General features: G+C 35.7%; 1 protein-coding gene across 1 annotated transcript in view; it reads left to right on the top strand.

Annotated features, from left to right (window-relative positions):
* Pex16 (peroxisomal biogenesis factor 16) overlaps positions 1 to 22,631 on the top strand; it is a 53,119-nt gene that overhangs the window by 9,201 nt on the left and 21,287 nt on the right. The window contains exons 3-5 of the mRNA XM_081739111.1: positions 9,446 to 9,636; positions 19,746 to 19,855; positions 21,945 to 22,048. Coding sequence (XP_081595237.1) covers positions 9,446 to 9,636; positions 19,746 to 19,855; positions 21,945 to 22,048 — 405 coding nt within the window. The remainder of the gene's footprint in view (positions 1 to 9,445; positions 9,637 to 19,745; positions 19,856 to 21,944; positions 22,049 to 22,631) is intronic.

Genomic DNA, 22,631 nt, shown 5'->3' with positions numbered 1-22,631 from the left:
ATTTAACATTAAATTCAAATATATTAATAATACACTTACGAACTACACTAGAAATATACCATTTTATAGGTAATTCAATATCAGGTTCTTTTAAACGGAAAGTCAGTATATTATCTTTTCTTATTTTATTTAGAAAAAACAAAAAGAATTGAATTATCAAAAATGTATCGAAAATTCTGATTAGATATTGAAACAATTGAAGAAAATATTAACAGTTATGAAATATCTGTAAGTACATTCTCCATTCATACAAGCCAACACGTGTTCAAGTATGTTCATAGGATACATTAACTGACACTACTTGATTAATACTATAATACATTAAATTGTGGATAACTAATAGATTTTGAATTTCTCCTTAAATTCAATAAGAATTTAGAATAATTAAATATATCTCACAATATGATAAATTGAATAAATTACTAGTATTTAAATTGAAAAAGTATAACACTCACCATTTGACAATGACAATTATATGCCTTGTTAAATACCAGCCAGAAGGAGTATTTCACAATATTGCCTCTGAATCCCATCAAATAATCACACAATTCGACACCAATTACAGATTTATATAAATTATAATATTATATAACACTTGATTAACTTCAGGAGAACTTTAACACTTTTTGCCAACTCGGATATTAAATCACTTGAACTTTTGAAGAATTACCATATTCCGATTAAATTTAAATATATATTATAGAACCAGTATAATTTCGATGTGCCCAGTTCTACATTTCGTTCCGAATGGCCGCTTAGGTAACCCGCAGCTCATTCGAAACTCAGTAGTTCTATAGTTTTCCTCTAGAGGCGCTGCATATGCCGAGTGTTCGGAAGTTTAACATAACCTCTAGGATAACATGGTTTCTTTCTTTTTTTATATATATAACTAAAATAAAGTGTGATAAAAGTTATCACACGCAACAAATATCGCCCTCCCGGCATATAAAAAGTTGAGGCAACTTTTTATTTAATTAATTTAACCATATTTAGTTATTCCATTTCAACCTTAATTATGAATAGATAGCATAAGTTATTATTAGTAGGTTAAGCTTATAACTACTTCTACACTACACTACTAACTACTAACTCTAACTAACCCTCACACTCAATAAAATTCATTACATACAAAATAAAAATTTAAACGAAACTTAAGAAAAAAAATCCCCCCCAAAATTCTAACACACCACTAACAATCTATCAACCACTCTAAGTTAGTTAAAATTAAATAGCTATTACTAATGTTGTCTATCTATTCATAAATTTACATTATATACTCTTTAGATGTTCTTAAAAAATACTCATATATACCTTATATTCTAATATGAATATCAGGAGGTAACAATATTATATTAATCTTACATATATTATTAAATTACAAAATATTTTTATATTATCCATTGTACTCATCTGATATAGCACCATTATTTTCCATCAATCATTGGTACAACCTCTAGAACTATTTTTTGAACAACCTTTGGAATAATATTTGGAATAATCTTTGGAAGCTTCCATATATCTGTTACTCTCGGTTTCCATTAAAATCTCCATGTAGGACATTGGACAATGACAATTCGTACAAACAATTCTCAATACATAGACATAAGGACATCCAGATCTGGAATACTGATAAAAACATGCATTAGAAAACACATTAAAAACCTTTTATATATATATATATATATATATATATATATATATATATATATATATAACACTACATTTGTCTAAATAGCTGACTAGATGGAATTTATTGAATATGTTCTTCTAAACTGACTAGATTCTTTTTTGCAGACTAGATAAATTCCTAATTACTATTTACCAATATTTACGTTGCATTATTTCTAGGCTCTCTGTACTTTTTAGTTAAACTAACGTGGCTTTTACGTATGTCCCTAGGATTATTAACGTTTACAACTCTGATAGTATTTCTACCTAAGAAACTCTCGATCTGATAGGGCCCAAGCCATTTTGCACATAATGATTTAGTTCTCTTTTCTTTCAATGAAGACAAAACCTGTGACTTAATTAATACTTTATCGCCAATCCTATAGTCTGTTTCAACTCGTCTTTGATCATACAATTTCTTTTTACGTTTCCAGGCTTTATCTAGATTTTCTAAAGCTCTATTCCACAAGTTTGGATCCTTTTGAGTTAAATTCATAGTACTTATTTTCCACTTAACATCTAGAGGATTGCAAACGTTATAATTGAAAACTAGGTCCATGGGACTACATTTAGTTTCTTCGTGGACCGCATTATTAACGGAAAATTCTATTTCCCATAGTCCTTTGCCCCCCGAACTCTGTTTATTACCAAAATATATTCTTAAGGAATTTTTAATTGTAGCCACGTATCTTTCACTGGGATTAGATGCCGCGCGATATGGTGAGATACTAATATCTTTAATCCCGTTAGCATATACAAAATCTTTAAACTTCGCTGAGGTGAAGATTGAGTGATTGTCATGACATATACTGAATATAAAACCATTTCTACACATCAATTTGTACAATTTGTTTATTACACTTTGTGTAGATAAGACCTTTATCGGTTCTAAGAATACTCTTTTTGAAAAAGAGTCTACTACAATTAGACAGTATCGTCCCGACTTACTCTCTACCAAAGGACCTAGCAAGTCTACAGCCCAGAGTCCGTTAACAATGTTCTCATACTGAGATATTAAAGTACCAGATTGTTTTCTGTTATCACTTTTATTTAATTGGCAATCTACACAAGTAGATACGTATTCTCTTATGTCTTCTAGGATACCTCTCCAAGTAAATCTAGCACAGATCTTAGCTATTGTCTTATTAATGCTAGCATGAGAACCTGGTAAAATTTGTGTATGAAAGAATTCAATAATGCTGGGAACTAACTCCTTCGGTAAACAAACCTTATAGGGATTCCTAATTGCTTTGGTCTTTTTACAAAGAATTCCTTGAATTATTTTATAACCTTCAACCTCTTTCCTAGCTCTTATATCTTTTATAATATTAGCTAACTCGGGATCTTTGAGTTGATGTTCTTTTATGGAAATATTAGCATAAGGCATGTTCCAGATGTTTATTAAGCAATAATTATTAACCTGTTCCGCATGGGATGGTTCGGTTTCCATTTCTTCAAAGTTGTTATGATCATATAATCTAGATATGAAATCGGCTGAAATATTCATATTTGAGGCTATAGATTTCACTTCAAAGTTAAAGGCAAAGAGTCTATACAATAGCGATCCATATCGCTTGACCCTCCTCATATTTCTCATAGCATATACTAAACCTGAATGATCCATCCTAAGTTCGAAAGGATTATGTAAGTAGGTACTGAAACGTTCCATTGTTTCAATTGCAGCTAACATTTCCAATAAATAAATAGGTTTGTTAAAGTCGTGTTTCTTTAAACGCCGACTGTAAAATGCAACGGGAACTAAGTTATTATTCTCATCGTACTGTTGGAGGACCCCGCCTAAACTTTTGAGAGAGCTGTCAGTATTGACTATAAATTTCTTACTTAAATCTGGAAGTTTCAACATAACATGGTTGGCAAATAACTCTTTTACATCATCGAGAGCTTTCTGTTGTTCCGCTCCCCAGACAAATTCTGCTGAAGTCCCACGTAAACGTTCAAGTGGTTCCATGACTTCATGGAATTGCGGTACAAACTTAGCATAATATTATAAGAAACAACACAAAGATATTAAACCCTTTTTAGTTTTTGGTGCAGGTAGTTTTCTTATGACCTCTAATCTTGAAGGATCCATATACATTTTCCCATTTTCTATAATATAACCTAAGTAAGAAATCTTATTGGAAAAGAAAGTACATTTCTTAGTTGACAAAGTTAAACCTTTTTCTTCAATTAATCTTAACACTTTTTCCAATAATTCCTTATGGGATTCAACATCTGGACTTTTACATATGAGGTCATCCATGTACCATTGAACCCCTTCGTCCTTCAATGGATATAACAAGTCAGTCAAGATTTTAGACAAAACATGGCTACCTGCAGCCAAACCAAAAGGTAAGACCTTAAATTCATACAATCCCCTATGCGTAAGAAAGGCAGTAAGGTGTCTACTTTCTTTTGTTAAAGGAATTGTTAAATAAGCCTTTAAAATATCCAGATGACTAAACACTTTTCCATCTGATAATTCTGCCAATATATCTTCAATCCTAGGAGTGAACTGTGTGTTTAAATACAAATGACGATTCAGATCCGAATAATTAACAATTAACCTCTTGGATCCGTCATTATTGTTCACTAGGAAGCATGGAAAAGCATAGTCGCTATTGCTGGGCTGAATTAAATCTGCTTCTAACATTTCATCTAAAATTTTATCCATTTCTCTTTGCGAACTCCGAGATAATGGATAAGCCTTCTTACGTATAGGAGTGTAGTCGTTAATCTGTATTTTATACTCAAAATCTTTTATTTTTCCAACCTGCGATGCAAAAACATTAGGATATTTATTATAAATCTCATCAACGTACCCTTGTAAGTCTGGGTTTGCCTCAAGTACATCTGGATCGACCCTCAACGGACAAGCCATTTGCTCCATATGGGTATTAGAACTGCTTTCAATAGAAGGATTAACAGCACTGGCAACACTGCAAATCCCATGAACTGGACCACTGAGATGCCCCTCTCGCTCTGATACCATTGTCTTACTGGTTGACTGTTCATCAGTGTCCGACTCACGCAAGAATAGCTTGGATGTGTTTCCGGCCGCTTCACTGCAAAATAAATCACCCGGACGAGTTTCTGTTTTCAAATTAGGGGGGAGGGTGTTTAAAGTAAAGTTTAATGGTACATAAGCCCCTTCCAAAGGGAGAAACAACTTATTGTTCACTAAGTCGATGTTCGCTTTTAGAGTTTTAAGTTCATTTATCCCAACTATGAACACTGGTTCTAAGTCACTCACTAAGAAAAACTTCATTCTGTAAATACGGTATCTGAACTTAATTGGAATGATCACACACTGATCTAATGTTAACTTTTGTTTATCAACCCCAATTCCTACGAATTTTTCATTAATTATCTTAATTGGGTATTTTAACTGTTTATTCCAATTAATAAACCTTTGTTTGTTTATTAGTGATGCCGTAGAACATATGTCCAAACCACCTCTTATGTTTTGTCCTAACACAAAAGCATCCACCAATGCTGCAGTCAAAGTTCCACAAGAATTGGCATTTTCATTTTTTATTTTATTCTTATTATCACTATCTTTAGTTTCAGAATACGGAAATCTTCTGTCTCCTATCTCTCGTTGTTGCGAATCATAGCAAAATCTATTTTCATTTCTTTTAAATAGGTGTTTTTTACTTTTATAGCTGTTCCCTCCATAACCGCCACTGAAACCAAAGTCTCCGCGCTGTTGGTCACGCGTATTTCTATCTTTCACTTTCGCATTAACTGGTATTGCTTTTGGGACCCCTTCGTGTTGTTCTATTGGTTCTCCCTTACGTTCATGACTTCTACCTCCCCCATGGGATCGAATCCCGGACCCCTTCATAAGAGTCAACACTTCATCATTACTTTCACTATTTTGTTTCTCGGACCACCCCAACCTTGACCGATTACCTGCAAAGCGTCTTTCATTATTATTTAAAGTAAAGGGTAATTGTTTATTGGAGGCACTAACACCACTATGAATGCTCCGGGTTTGATCTTCCGACCCCCTCATCTGAGTAGTACCCTCTAACCGGTCACTAAGTTCTGCAAAGCGTCCGTCCGAGTTTAAGTTCATATTCACTTTCACTAACTGCTTATTCACAAGATATTGTTTATGAGCCCTACAGTTAGCAACACGATGCTGTCCGCCACAAAAATAGCACTCAATTTTGTTTTTCTGGGTTTTACTTGTATCAGAGTTTCTCACCAGTGCATTATACGATTCTAAGTTCCGCTGATGATTATCATACTCAATAATGTCTCCCATTAGATCCTCCATTGATACTGGGTATCGGTACTTATAAATATCAAACCTAATTTGTGGCTGCATCCCATCCATTATTAAACTAATTAATTCACTAGAGTTATTCCCATTCACAGTACCATAACATATTTCATATGCATCGCATATATTGTTTACAAAATCTAGTATATTTTCTCTAGGCTTCTGTATTACTCTTACATACCGATTTAAGAGTTATCGCTTTCCTAAAGGTGTAACTAATTTAGTAAACAAATAATTAGAAATAAACCTCCAGTCATGTGACATTTCATACAAAGCAAGCAACTCTTGATTCAACCTCCCTTGCGCTTTACTTAACGCAGCAACTAAAACTGACTCGACTGGAAAAATTTTTAATTTCATAATTTTATGTACTGCTAATAGAAATTGAAATAAATTAAGATCATTTGTTCCATCGGTACTAGGTATTGATTGAATTTTCTCATTAAATAAGTTACCTGTAATACTACTATTTAATTTATCTACCCTAATATGGAAAGGCATAAAACTGTTTATTAAGGAATTTCTCCCAGTATTTAAATTGGTAGCTTCATACAAATTGTCAACTACAAAAGGATTCTTACTTTCGTTTTCTTCGTACTTTCCTTTTCTATTAGCTGTAACCACCAGGTCAATAAACGGATTGGTAACAAGACTTCCTCCCCTATCACTTTCTACAGACAAAAGCTGTTGTGAGCTATCACGTGATATACCTATTGCAGCTAGCTTGCTTGTTATGTCACTAGCGTTCGAACATAATTCACGTGTCTCGCTGTTTTCCTCAACAGACAAGGAATACCTTGACCTTGACTCACTCTCAGTTTCTAAATAAGAAAGATCCCATCGCCGCCTAGCATTGGGAGGAATGACTACCCCTGCATTTCCATTTTCAAAGCCATTTAATACCAACTGCGACTGATTTCTTTCACCCATATTTTCTAAGACAATAATAAGGCTAAAAAAAATTATTATTCCTAAACCAAAGTAATGTCTGTATGAACTACCTTTCTTTAGGATAAACGATAGACTCTTTACATTCATTGACCTTAAATTTTAGATTTGCTATTTCATTAATAAATATATACAGGGTGTTCACAAAAGTTTTACAAAAATGACACAACCTACTAATATTCTTTCCACCTAATTCAGCGTTGAACATACTAACCCCTTTATTTTAACTCCTAATTTTCTTCCTATAGAAGAATTAGGATTCGGAACGAAATGTTTGTAACGTGCCTCGATGGACGCCGTTCTGGGCCACTGGATATTAGATCCAGGACAACTGTATAAAGTATTTAAGGGGTTAGAGTTGTTAGACCTATTTTCTCTATCATAAGAAATTAACTGGTGTATTATCAAATCTATGGCTAAAGATTATGAATCTGAATAAATTTAACATTAAATTCAAATATATTAATAATACACTTACGAACTACACTAGAAATATACCATTTTATAGGTAATTCAATATCAGGTTCTTTTAAACGGAAAGTCAGTATATTATCTTTTCTTATTTTATTTAGAAAAAACAAAAAGAATTGAATTATCAAAAATGTATCGAAAATTCTGATTAGATATTGAAACAATTGAAGAAAATATTAACAGTTATGAAATATCTGTAAGTACATTCTCCATTCATACAAGCCAACACGTGTTCAAATATGTTCATAGGATACATTAACTGACACTACTTGATTAATACTATAATACATTAAATTGTGGATAACTAATAGATTTTGAATTCCTCCTTAAATTCAATAAGAATTTAGAATAATTAAATATATCTCACAATATGATAAATTGAATAAATTACTAGTATTTAAATTGAAAAAGTATAACACTCACCATTTGACAATGACAATTATATGCCTTGTTAAATACCAGCCAGAAGGAGTATTTCACAATATTGCCTCTGAATCCCATCAAATAATCACACAATTCGACACCAATTACAGATTTATATAAATTATAATATTATATAACACTTGATTAACTTCAGGAGAACTTTAACACTTTTTGCCAACTCGGATATTAAATCACTTGAACTTTTGAAGAATTACCATATTCCGATTAAATTTAAATATATATTATAGAACCAGTATAATTTCGATGTGCCCAGTTCTACATTTCGTTCCGAATGGCCGCTTAGGTAACCCGCAGCTCATTCGAAACTCAGTAGTTCTATAGTTTTCCTCTAGAGGCGCTGCATATGCCGAGTGTTCGGAAGTTTAACATAACCTCTAGGATAACATGGTTTCTTTCTTTTTTTATATATATAACTAAAATAAAGTGTGATAAAAGTTATCACACGCAACAAACTAGAAGTACCAGCGATCTACAATGTATTCTTAACATTGGTTTCATATAATGTGAAACATTTCACTTATTGTATGAAACGCGTGTTAAGAGTATATTGTAGATTGTATTTTTATTGTAACGTATCACGTGCTTCTGGGTACAAACAATATCATATACTCCTGTTTGTAAACATCAGCACATGTATTTACGTCGGAGTACTACACACCATTTGGAATTATTACGAGTATCAGACGACGGACCACCAGAACCTCCTACAAATCACATGACGACAGGACAGCAGCAGCGCCACCGCCTCTCTGAGGACGCCTATATATATTGGACAGCAACCAGTGGACCGGTACCAGTTTTCTGGTCTTCCTCCTCTTGCTTGCCTTGGAGCACTAGGAGAACCCAACCTCAAAGCCTCTAGTCCGCTGCGGGACTCTTGGCTATTCCTTTCCTCCTGGATTATCCTGCTGCGGGGCTCTGTGACTTATTATCCACCTCATTGCTTGCTGCGGAGCATTGGAATTTCCTTCGCCGCTCTGTACAGTTCCTGTTCACGACCGAACGGTCTTGGGCCTCATAATTTCTACCTCACAATAGAGAAAAAGTTTACTAAAGTATTTCTGTAAATACTGTTGTTATTGGAAGATTTTTATAAATAATCCGGTAATGGGAGTCGATTCTGGACTCTGATTTCATTAACATGGTTCTACCTAGCACAAATTTTACAATATTGATACTTTTAGTTGTGTATATAGTGATCACTAAAATTTCAAAACCTTATTCCTGATTTCAATATTTTGTGTGAAAAAAGGAATAAATTGAATAAAATGTAAAAATATATATATATATATATATATATATATATATATATATATATATATATATATATATATATATATATATATATATATATATTTGTGAATCCGAAGCTCTTCATTACTGACAAGCCGTTGGAGGCAACAGGATTGGTTGGTGAAATTATACTAGAGATATATCAATCGTTTTAGGATTTTCAGGCCAAATTGCAAATTTGTATAAGCTAATTTCATAGATTCCGCCCCCGTACTTAAAGCAATTCTTTTCTTCTGATAAATGCAATTAGCACGCTTCCGGGTTTAAATTCCAATGGACTCTTAGTTTACAATTCTATGTGCTAAATTTCATTTTCTTTCTTTTGTACAGGAGCATCTCAAGACTACTGTTGGTATTTCATCACCGAGAAGGAGTTGTACAGATCCCACCGGTGCCTCCATTACAGAGGAGAAAATTGGCAGAAGAATCCTCTGATTCAGATGGTGCTTCTTCAAGTGTACAAACAAACGTTGCATTTACTCTTCGAAGATCTGGCAGGGTAATAAGAACTGTAAATGCAGGTTAGTGACATGGTTGTTACTCCATTTGTATCTGACTCTCGATTGCTACTTGATTCAATAGGATGCATATTAAAATTTTACTTATTTTAAAATACTTTTATTGATTCATCTGTGTATGTTTGTGCAAATGGTTATTGCCATCCTCAGTCAGATTTTATAAAATGCCACTTTAGTAGTCTTTCAACTAAATCCTTGTACCTTTAAGACTTTGGTTCCCTTGTACTAACTGTTATCTTGTAAAGTTGATGGTTTGTAGATAGTAAAATCTTTCTTTGAAATTCTCGCCGTTTATTCACTTGTATTTCATTTCTTTTCACTAACTAGCAGAATATCCGTTCTTCGCACGGAAAAAATACGTTTCATTTTGAACATAAAGGGGTGAATTTGGATTTAAATGGCATCGGAAGTGTCACTGTTCGTCTCAGTGACCCCAAAAACTATGGATTTGACACTGATATCGGTGATTTTCGATCATTTTTAAATATCTCTCCCTTTCCCCTCCTCTAAGTTGCACCGTCAAAGTGAAATGATAAAAGTCAGGCCAGGCCCGAATATCATCTATCTGACAAATTTGATCGAAACTGGTCTCATGGTTCAGGAGTTCGTCCCAGCCCCGAACCTAGTCTATGTTAAAAATTTGATCGAGATCGGTCGAATGGTTCAAGAGGTACGAAATCACATAGTGACTTTCATATATATATATATATATATATATATATATATATTATAAAATTGAAAGTGACTATGTTTATGATTATTAATCTCTTGAACCACCGGACCAATCTCGATCAAATATTTATCATAGATTAGGTTCGGGCCTGAGATGCTTTTTATCATTTCACTTCGACGGTAGAACTTAGGCGAGAAGGATGGGACGGGTAGATATTTATATATATATATATATATAAATAAAACTTAACTCTTGAACCAACGGACCGATCTCGATCAAATTTTCAACTAGATGAAGTTCGAACCTGAGATGTTTTTTGTCATATCACTTTGACGGTGTAACTAAAGGGAGGGGAATGGGAAGAGACATTTAAAAATGAACGAAAATGACCGATATTAGTGTCGAATCTCTAATTTTCGGGTCGCTGAGATGAACAGTAACACTTTTGATACCGTTTAAATCCAAATTCAGTCCCGCAACTTGGGGGAGAGGGAAATATATAAAGATGATGGAAATGACCAATATCAATGTCGAATTCATAGTTTTCGGGGTCGCTGAGATGAAGAGTCACGCTTCCGTTGCCGTACCCCCCAACATGTGGAGAGAAGAGGGATATATAAAAATAATCGAAAATGACCAGTATCAAAGAGCGCTTTAGTAATAAAAAGTGATTGACTAACGGACATATTACAATTTTTTCTTAATTTAACCCAGCGAAGTGGGTAATTGATGCTAGTGTATATATACATATATTAGGGCGGAGCGAAAAATCACTTTTTTATATATCGAAAACGCAATAGTACGGAAAAGTTGCCAACTGATGTTGATAAAATACTGTAAAAATTTCGTCGCTGAAATCGAATATCTTCGGGTGGCGAATCGCCAAAAAAGATTTTGTGTATTTATAGGGTATGCAAACCCGCCGTACATATAACTCTTTTATGTTTCTACGGTAAATGAACAAAAGTATTACCTATATTTCTTAACTTAAGTAATATATGAAATTTAAGAAATATTTTGTGCATAATTTAAGCAGATTTGGAATCACACAGTAGTTAATTTGATCAAAATAACAATCTACTTAATACAAAATACATATTTTTTCTGTATCTTTCTGCTTGTTTCAGTGAAACGACCCAGGACCGACGACGAGAACGTGGATGCAGGTCGGGTCCCTCCCATGCCCATCCCACCATCCATTCACGTGTGTTCAAAATTAGATCTTGATTCTTTGGAGAGCATAGTTTGCCTTTGCTTCTACTTTTGGGTTTACAGATTGAGATTTTAGTTTAAGTCTGATAGAACTATCTGCCACGAACTGATGCAGATGCTCCTGTTACAAGTTTCACGCAGCGTTCTGTATTCTGGATGTGACAGAAATATTTCAAAACTCTTTTTATGAATGAATGTTCGTTGTTATTACAGTATATTTCTCTATTGGAAAACAAGACAACGCTGGAGGATGCGTCACTTTAACTGATTCCCAGTTAATAAGATCAGTGTAATCGTTTGCATTGAAATTGCGCGTTGATAGCATATTTCTTATTTACATATGACTCATTGTCTACTTTAGAAGGTCTTCCTCGTTTCGTCTTCCTACTGTTGCTACTATCATTATCTCTACTCTTCTCGTTCGTAGCCTTTCCCCTTGCCCTGACTATCTTTCTCCATGCCTCTTTTCTGACTTGAAGTCTTTCATTGTCAACCAAAGAAAGCAATATATTCTCCGGATGTGCGAAATAACAGTTATTTTTGGATTAATTCCTGAACCAGTTGCCGCTCCTTTTGTGGTATGTATCTTGAAGTTCTCATTAGTCATAAGTGTTCAGCTCCATCTTTACAATCCCGGTGGGGGCACTCGGTCGAAAAAGTGTAAAACGCTTTTTCAGGCCAGCCACCCTGAATGAGGTTTTCCTGGGTTTTCCTCATTCACACCAGGCAAATGCCGGGGTGGTACCTAACTTATAGGTCCCAGGCCGCTTCCTTCCTTCCCCAATCCTTTCTTCCTTCCCTTTCCCCGGATTGTGTGCTCGCCGAGGGACGTCATCCCTCAAAACGTGAAGGGCTAAATGGCCTTAGATGCCGAAAGCCCAGAAATCTAAATCCCATCCCATCCATCCATCTTTACAAGTAGGGTATCTTTTTACTAAAAACCAGCGACCTCCAGTCCCTTCCCTGCATAGAGTTTGATCTTTAAGACCATCGAAGTATAAGCCTCTAAGAACCTTTCCTTTGGCCATTAGCACTTCCTTTTATCGTATCTTTTCCCTTTCTCACCGGATTTTTGAGCGGTCTATCACCTGGTCAGCATTCTTTGGATCAATCATTCCAAAACTTGGCATCGCAGCTGTTGCTATCAAAGCAGTTGCACGATCAGATATTCCAAATCGGTCTACCAACACAACAAGAGGTCTAAGGACATCTCGTTACTCCTTGCTTCTTTTTCTCTAATATCCTATTATTTCGCAAAGTGATCATCAACATTTGACTCATCACCATCAGAAGATGATGTCTGGAGTTCATTGGAAGTATTCGTTTGTGATATGTGAGAAGACTATTGGAAGGTGGTCCCTCCTGATTTCCTTTTAGTGTGTACGATTAGTTTTAAAGACTCATCGTAGTCAACTCCCTCTATTCTGCCTACTCGTATTGTTCTCTGATCTTGCAGAAATGTCCACTCTTTCCTAAGTACTTACTTTCTCAATTCACATGAGCACATGGGAAGTTCATGACATTTACAGGAACATATATCAAAGAACTTCGTGTAATCTTGTTTAAATGTATCTTAAAAAAAAATAGCAGAAGCTTTCCTTTCCTTCTCAGATTTACCGAACTTCTTGTATACTTTCCGTGCAAGCGAAGTAGAAGCTGAACTATACGTTCTAACGACACAGTAGGGATGGAAGCCTTGTCCTAAACAGATTTCAAACACTGAGCAACATCTCTCGCCACCATCTTTATAGATCGATCATACCCTTTCTCACACTTGTCAAGCTCTGCCAATTAAAAATAATGCTTTATTACATCTGATTTTATGTGTAACTGTACACCTGAAAGCTCAGCTGAATGTTCAAGTCTTGTTCTTATCTTTGGCATGGTTAGTTTCAATATTGATGTAAAATACGAATCTCACAATTACATCAAGTTTAATTTACAGTACACAAACAAACTGCTTATATACTTATCAACTACGTACAACGAAGTAAACACTGAAACGCAATGTTAACAACGCAAAATATCTTGAAAAGATTGTCATCCACACTCGAACAAAGTTATCGAATACTAACGTTGTTTCTTTTTAATACTGCTACTATCAATTGGACTAGTCCAAATTGAATTCTTATGTAGGGAGGAAGATAAACTCTATAAAGCAGTACGAGATTTTTTTTAAAGGAAAAAAGAGTGTTCAAGCAAAAATTATAATGAACAATGAACACATTTATCGGCATATTAATTCAATGCGAGAACCTTATATGAAATCACAAGTACAGTATATGATTTACAATATTTTGTTTTGCTAAAATAGGCTATTTTATAGTTACAAATCTGCCTAAATCATCTAAAAATTATTTCTTCAATTTTATAGACTACTTAAGTTAAGAAATATAGGTAATAATTTGTTCATTTACCGTAGAAACACAAAAAAATGATGTGTACGGCGGGTTTGCATACCCTATAAATACACAAAATCTTTTGGCGATTCGCCACCCCAAGATATTTGATTTCAGCGACGAAATTTTTACAGTATTTTATCAACATCAATTGACAACTTTTCCGCACTATTGCGTTTTCGATATATAAAAAAGTGATTTTTCGCTCCGCCCTAATATATATATGTGTGTGTGTGTGTGTGTGTGTGTGTGTGTGTATAGTATGGCGCTAAATTCGTTGTACAAAAGCAGAGGAGTGAGGAAGACAAACAAAAAGTTCTAATAAACATAGGGCGAAAATCGCTTCGTTTACGTGTTATAAGCTGCCGAAAGCGTGGAAAACAAACTTTAGAGTTGCAAAAGCAACTGAGCGTAGACGTGATGCGGCATGATATCATCAAAGGATCCTAACCTGCTCTATCCAAATTTGCAGTTTTCAGACTTGTGTAATGGCGGCGCAAGGGATTCCCCAAAGGACGTTAGGGATTCCCGGACATTTTATGACGTAAATTGACTTGACAAGAGTATGTAAAAGACGTCTCACTACCTGGAAATAATATCACGTGGCGTTCTTTGTTTGTCTCTTAATAGCAGTTCTTGTTCAATTCCTGTAGTATTAAAGGTAGACGCGTTCTCAAAAGTGTTGCGATATCATTAATATGAGCAGATTAGCAATCGGAATTTCTTTATTTTCTGTTACCTATCGGCTTGTATTGTACGTATTTTTACATTGTAGCGACGTGACGTTTCCAGTGAAATCTTGTACAACGTCTTTACTAGTACCTTTTGAGGAGGTATGCAAACATGTACATTGATCATTATCTTATTCACCATCTTTTATCTGCGTGTATGTGTATTGACCTGCCACGTGATATTATTTCCAGGTAGTGAGACGTCTTTTACATACTCTTGTCAACTCAATTTACGTCATAAAATGTCCGGGAATCCCTAATGTCCTTTGGGAAATCCCTTGCGCCGCCATTGCACAAGTGTGAAAACTGTAAATTTGGATAGAGCAGGTTAGGATCCTTTGATGATATCATGCCGCATCACGTCTACGCTCAGTAGTTTTTGCAATATTTAACTCTAAAGTTTGTTTTCCCACGCTTTCGGCAGCTTATAACACGTAAACGACGCGATTTTCGCCCTATGTTTATTAGAACTTTTTTGTTTGTTTTGCTCTCAGGAATCACCCTCTGGTTTTGTACAACGAACTTAGCGCCATAATGTATATACTGTATGTAATTATGTAAAAGAATTCAATTCTGACATTGATGGAGGAGTGCATTCCTCGTGCGTAGTTTCGAGGAAACCGAGAAAACTTTTTTTGTAAACTAAAAAGTTAATGTTGCACAATGACTACGATAAGCTATTAAGATAAAAGTGATATTGTAACATACACTAATCACATTTTTCGATATGGCATTAGCAAGACGACAGCATACAGTGTAGGCCAAAATTATGGCTGACCCTTGAACTTTAATTTAACTATATATATTGTCCAGAGATAACATATGTATCAACCGATAGATCACATCGAGCGAACAAAATGTCACATTTGCAAGGTTAATTCGCATTTGTAATTTTCAAAAAAATCGGGAAGAATCTGTGTGCCGTTAAAAAGGACATCGGTGATTGCCAATCTGACGGAGTTGGTTGTATGTGTGTTGTTTTATATCTTCTAACAATGAAAGACATGCTCCTATAGAGGAAGTAGGGGCCGCGATGGATCAGCGTTCACCTCTGGTGCTTGGGGTCCCGGGTTCGATCCCAGCCCCCGCCAAGTGAACTTTATGGTGGACAAACACCGTATGCGTGGGTTTCCTCGGGGTTCTCCCGTTTCCTCCCACTTTCTTCATTCCACCATTTCATTCATTACTTATCATCACCGTCTCCTTTAGTCTCACCGGCATAACCGTGGGACGTAAAACTTAAAGATTTCATTTCATTTCCTATAGAAGAGAAATCAGGAGACGCTCTCTGAACTTTCTTACCATGTGCGGAGGGAAAATGCAGCCCCTACTTTGGTGCTAGTGTTACCAAACACTGTTACTCTGTTTTATACAATTAAGAAAATTGCCATTATAGAGACATCTTAAAAACATTGATACGTGAATACTGGCAGCCCGCTGTAAGCTGTCAGAGACCTTCTCTTGCTGGATTGTCTATAGGAGTGATGAATGTAATACCAACTTGATGCATATACTGGTTGTAAAACATGTACGAGCATGTGGAAAGAGTAGCAGACTTCTTTTCGAAAGAAGAAAAACCAAGTAGTTCTCGAAATATTGCAGAAATTTATACACATTAACTAACTTCCGAGATCATAAAGGTGTGTGAGATAAATTTTTATAAAGGTTACTTAAGAGCCATTCCATGTGAAATCAACCAAATTTTCAGGAAAATAAAACCCCAGAATTTGATGAAACTTAAAAGAGGTGAAACTAGGTCCCTGTGAGAGATGAGCATGCACCAAATTTTAGCCCTGTACCCCCTGTAGTTTCAGAGAACAGGGTGAGAAAAACTGGACAAATTTGATGTTTTTTTGTAAAATCAGGTTAGCTTCAAGTGATCATATCTCCCGTAAATATTGAACTAGAGAAAAAAAATACTATTGTAAAGAGGAAAAAATAGGCTACAAGATATGTTCGGAACATTTATTTGAAAATCAAATGTCATTTTCCGGGAAATCCCCAGAAAACTTTTGATCAGTGATATTTCAGAAAATACCCATTTGATTTCCTTGAAATGGAGTACCAAGGTATCCCCATATGTCCGGCACATACCAAATGTCAACTTAGGCCAAAAATAGGACTGGAGTCTATAATGATTTTCGTGCGACCATGTCGGGAGAGACACCTGGAGTGCCAATGTGGCAAATGGCCAATTTGTCAGTACTGGTGAAATAAGGTGTAACTGACCTAGCAGTAATGATTTTCTAGTGCAGTCTGTAATTCATTAATCCTGTGGAGATCTTTGGAACATTCCATTATCAATCGTAGTACATTGTATTGACCTAAATATGTGAACATTCTGGAAGGTTCGTTACCTGCACAAAAGCAGAGGACATTGACACTGTATGCCAGTAAGCTCTTAACTCTAAACTGGACAACAAGTCTAGCTGCAAGTGTCTATATAGTGTTCAAGCATAGCTAGTAAGATTCAAAGTGACTATACAGCAGATTTCCGAGTGTCAGTATTGGATAATCCCGTGATCCAGGTACAGCATTACCTGTAACTGTGTGCATTCAAAAGCTGCATTGCTGCTTAGGTGATTCCACAATGTCAACATTGCCACGGCTCTGCTGTGCCAATCCATTTAGCAGTCATAGCAGTAAGGTGAAGGTTGGACTTCGCCCGGTGGCTGCGAGAACTGGTTCCACAACTTTAAGCTCAGAGTCTGAGCAAGGACAGATTTGGTGCAGCTCGATGGGATTCCTGCAACCCATAAATTTCACTCTGTGGTTTCTGTGCCTCAAAGAAAGGCCGCAATGAGGCAATATTCTTCGAAATCAGACATTAAGAAAGAGTTAGTAATTGCAGCAGATGGCGTACAAGCTGGCATTACCATTGATAGAATCAGGGGATTTGTTACTTGCACCTATGGTGGCCTCTGGTGGCTGCTTGTGTTCTGCAAGTGACGAAACACATGAAACAGCAAAGTTGGTTTTCTGAGACCTCATGGACCATCACCTTCCTTTGTATATCCAGATGTACCCTTACTGCCTTCTTGTTACATCATCTCTCTTATTGATCCCATGGCTGCAACTGGCCGTACATACACGCTCAGCAACAAAGAGATGGAAGGAGCCAGTCGACTGTTTCAACACAGACACCACTGACAATTGATCACTTGCAGCAGGTCAGTAATAGCTAAATATTTTTTACACCTTATTTCACCAGTATTGATAAATTGGCAAATTGCCACATTGGCAACCCAGGCGTCTCTCCCGACATGGTCACACGAAAATCATTGTAAACTCCAGGCCCATTCTTGTTGCAAGTTGATATTTGGTACACTTGTGCCAGATATATGAGGCTACCTTGTTACCCAATTTCAAGGAAATCAAATTGGCACTTTCTGAGATATCACTGATCCAAAATTTTCCAGGGATTTCCTGGAAAATATTTAATTTTCAAATAAATGCTCCTGACATATCTTGTAGCCTATTCTTTCCTCTTCAAAATGATATATTATTTTTCTCTCTAGCTCAATATATGGCCAATTGAAGCTAAGAAGATTCTACTGTAACCGTCCTGAGTTCTAGTCGCTGTTCGGGCGGCCATTTATTTGTAATCGATTGAGTGTTCATGTCCGCTGTTCGTGGCTCGTGGTACTACCAATAGGTATCTTCCTGATACTTTAACTTACCTGGACAGGACTATGAAGGACCTCTCCAAGAAAGGTTACAAACTGTTTCCAAAAAGCTCGTCGGTCTCAATAATGAAATGAGCATTAGGCGCCGAGAGGTTCGGGCGTCTCGTCTCGAAAACCTCACGGACGATCAGACGGTCATCCAGACCATAACGCACACAAACATCACTCATACAAACAACGAAAACACACTGGATTAAATAACACTATACTTATTTATTAGAACACTATTAAAAAAAATAGCGAAGAGGAATGGACACAACACTGAACACTGAGGATGTATAACAATTTTAGTCGCTGAAATCACGCTTTGCCCTTTTCGGGCAATATAGCCCTTTATATATATATGATTACGATTCAGATATCACTACAAATTCTTCTCTCACACCATTGACACACTTGGGGGATTAGCACTGGGGAAAAGTTGTCTGGATCGTCCCACGATGAATCCAGTTGTTACGCTGAACAGTCCTGCAGCGTAAAGGTGAATCTTCAGCAAACACACAAAAGAAGATCTCCACAATGGAATACAGATATTGGAGGGCGCGTATATAACATTTTAAACGCACAAGGTCTGCGGACCTGGGATTTCACTAGTTGGGGCTAGCCGTAAGAAATCGTCCTTCACCGGCTAAATAGCTTGTGCCCCTTCACAAAACTTAACCAACGCAACGTGCGTGATGGTTGCGTACAACACCGGAGTCGAACTCCTTGAGCATCCAAGCTCAAGCTACGGGTTGCAATGGTCAACGGAAAAGTGTTGGCAGTTCATTTCAAAATTCACTCAGTGAACTCACCTGTATGCACATACAAACAGAATACGGAAAACAATTTATGTTAATTTTAGTCAACTGCCTATAATGCACTAGACACAGCGATAACACTGGCGTGAGAAAGCACAGATAACGAACTGCAGAAATTGTGAGGCTGGTGCCACTTTGGCTACTGGACATCTGGTCAGCCCGTATTTCTCTAATCTATTGTAATGTTTCCATAAGTGATTGAAGAAAGCACTTAATTCAGTTCCCAATAACTATAGAATATATACTGTGTATATAATGAGTCAGGGAGAAACACTGAAATGGTTAGTCACTAACTGAAATGTTCTCAGCAAAAGCAATGTTTTAAATATATATATGAAAAAATGATGAAAGACTTCTTTGTCCAATTGTGTGGGAAAGAAGCAATTCCCACCAAAGAAAGAACTTATGTGCGTTGCAGAATAAAGTATAAATCGAAAATAATAATCACTGTCTTTACGAAATATACAGAGTGTCCACAAAAATCCTTCTATAACCTGGTAGCGGTTATACTACACTGGTTGATTTCACATAGAATGATCCTTACGTTCTTTAAATAACAATGGTTAATTCTCCTTCTTTCATATGTTTCTAATATTTACTTCACTTTACAGCTCCTCCAATGTTGTACAGAACGTGGAAACCTCCACATCTGCCTCCAAACAACAATTTGGAGGAAGATGTCCAAAATAGGCAACCGTCCAGAACCCAGCTGGTTGCTGAGGTAAGACAAAAACAAACTAATAATAAAAAATAATTTACTTTGGAAGCATTTGATTATTTCCTTTTGCTATGACATTTCATTTTCTTTTTATCCTTCTGGAAACTTCGTCAGGTAGTTAGTTATATTAGGATATTCCAGTTAACTGGTTATAAATTACATAATCTAGATCTCTTCTTCATTACAGAAAACTAAAAAACGTTTAATATAGAAAGCGTTACTGTACAAACTAATAATATTTACACTATTTACGTGTTATAAGGGAGGTCACAGATGAACGATGCTGTTTCAAAAGTAACTTACGTATAATCATTTTACATACATTCAGTATATACCGTGATCATTGGCAGTTGTCTAAGTTTCGCATTAGTAAGCCTTTTATGCTTATTCTAGAGGCAATTTCCAAGATGACATCACAGTAGAAGAAAACTTTCTGTGTCCTGCATTTTGAGGTGTCGACATCTGTAATTACGGTGCAGCGTGAGTTTCGTGCACGATTCAATAAAAAGTATTCTATCATTCGATGTGGTTGTTTGGTTTCCCAGATACGAATATCTGACCTGTTCACCTTGTTACTGATGTGAAATGTAGCCTTGTCAGAAAAGACAGTTTTTTCATGGAAACATATTCCACCAATTTCAACTGCATTTTCTCGCAAACCGAATGCAATTGTAACTTGTACGGTTAACGACACAACTTCTTATTTACAAAATATTGGTTAATTACCAATAAATTCTCCCATGGAAAAATTAAGTATGTCCCAAACGTATTGGAACAACAAACTAGTTCCGTCTTCACTGGCAAGATAACAAGGACGAAAATGGATGAGAGAAATATGGCTTGGAAAAAGGAATACATCTCACCAAATAAATATAACGTGAGAGATGGATACAAAAAAAAAACCCACGAGCAGAGCACAGTGCGAAAGAATGAGCTGAGTTGAAGGAAGCAATATCTGTGTTACTTCACTATTGCCAGATCTAAAATATATATCAAAGATAAGTAACCAGATTTTGTCAATATTGCCAAAATCCAGATTTAAAGCCAGTTTATATTTATGAATAAAGAATGATTCTTTAATCTCCCGTCTTACGTCATTCCATTAATCTCCCGTCGGGTGCGACTTTCTGTTTAATCTTTTGACCCGACAATCGTATTTTTCCGTGCTCTTTAAGTATTTGGTACTATATCAGCGCCTTCTCCTATTTTTCAACGCCTCTCACGTCAAAACGGTACAAGCTTTTGATCCTATTCATTAGACATTTTTTCTTTTTTTTTTTTTTTTTTGCTTAATTTCATGCCTATTATTTCCTCCCCCAGTTCGTCGGTGCCACCATGTAGATGGGAAAATCTAGCAGTAACATTTATTCATTTCGTCTAGAGTATATGTGAAAGTTTTAAATAGTAACGCTGTAAGTGCGGTAGTTTAATACAAGGATGTTAAGACAAGTTTTCTTTGTCTTTTTAAATAAAAATTTACTTATGTGAAAGTTCTTATTTGGATATATAACAGATGCGAGATAACGTTAAATGGATCTCTAGAAATTCGGAAGAGATTTTATGATAAAAAACGAAAAAGCACTGCTGGTTTTGGGTTCGTTCCCGTTTCAATCGAGCTTCAGTGGTCTTTGAATTTATGGAATTCGCACCTGTGGAGGATATAGTGTAATAGAAAATCTTTGTTTCGTCTATTTATCTTTTTTTTTTTCTTTCTTTCTAGTTCCAAGTCCCACGAGTATACATGAGGCTAAGGGAGACTGTGATAATCAGATGGTTGATAATGATAAAGATATGGGAGAAAATGGGAAAACCTCAAGAAAACTCACGCATGGGGTATTCTGCGTCATAAAACCAACTTTGCGGGAGCTGGGATTGAACCATGGACCCCATGCATAAGAGTTTAAACGTTCAACCATTGAGCCACTACAGCCCATCATGTAATAATATTCGTTACGCACAACTTTTTGGTTTGTTTCATCTTAGTATGGTTTTCTGTATTATTGCGTATAATAATGTATTATTCGTACTTTATAATATAATTGTAAACTTAAATTCGTGCTTGAATTAAAACTTTCTTTTTATTTGTTTACAGACAATTTTTATTGTTAAACCCTTATGCTATCTTGCATCGCTAGCATTGTTTGGTCAGAAAACGTGGAAGCCGTGGCTGGTTGCTTTGGGGATGGATTTGTCAAGGTATGTTTATAGTTTTTTTTTTAACTTAATTTAGTTTATTTGCGTTTGGAAATTAAAATTTCTCAACGATTTGGCTAAGTATAGTGTATGAATTGTGTGATTATAACTTTCCAAATCGATGAAATTGATGAAGATCATTTCAAAGTCTTTTTGAATATTAATTCACATCTGTCATAAAGAGGAACAGAATCCAAATATATCCTTCTTTTAATGCCTATATATTATTTGGGACGTAGTGTATTCAGCGTGGAAAAATCTTAAATAAAAGTACCAGATCAGCATGTGCTATACCCGTGTCATAGATAGAAGTCTCTACTGAGATCACCCTAATGCTATAGGATATAGGTTGATGTTATAGGATACGAAAAAGTATGATGCATAGTTTATAGCCTAATCACTGATTTTAATTTATGCCCTTCCTCTGAGTGAAAATTAGAATGAATTTCTAAGTAACAATTATCTAGAAATTCATTCCAATCTTCATTCCATTCATTCACTCACAGGAAGGGCAACATTAAAATCAGTGATAAACATATAAATTGTGGTTTGTAAGTCGCTAAGACGGGAAAATTGCCGTCGAAAA

Source organism: Thermobia domestica, chromosome 14 (genome assembly GCF_964235325.1).
Source record: "Thermobia domestica chromosome 14, izTheDome1.hap1.1, whole genome shotgun sequence".
NCBI lineage: Eukaryota > Metazoa > Arthropoda > Insecta > Zygentoma > Lepismatidae > Thermobia > Thermobia domestica.
Note: the sequence above shows the minus strand (reverse complement) of the source record. Positions and strands in the feature narration are given on the sequence as shown.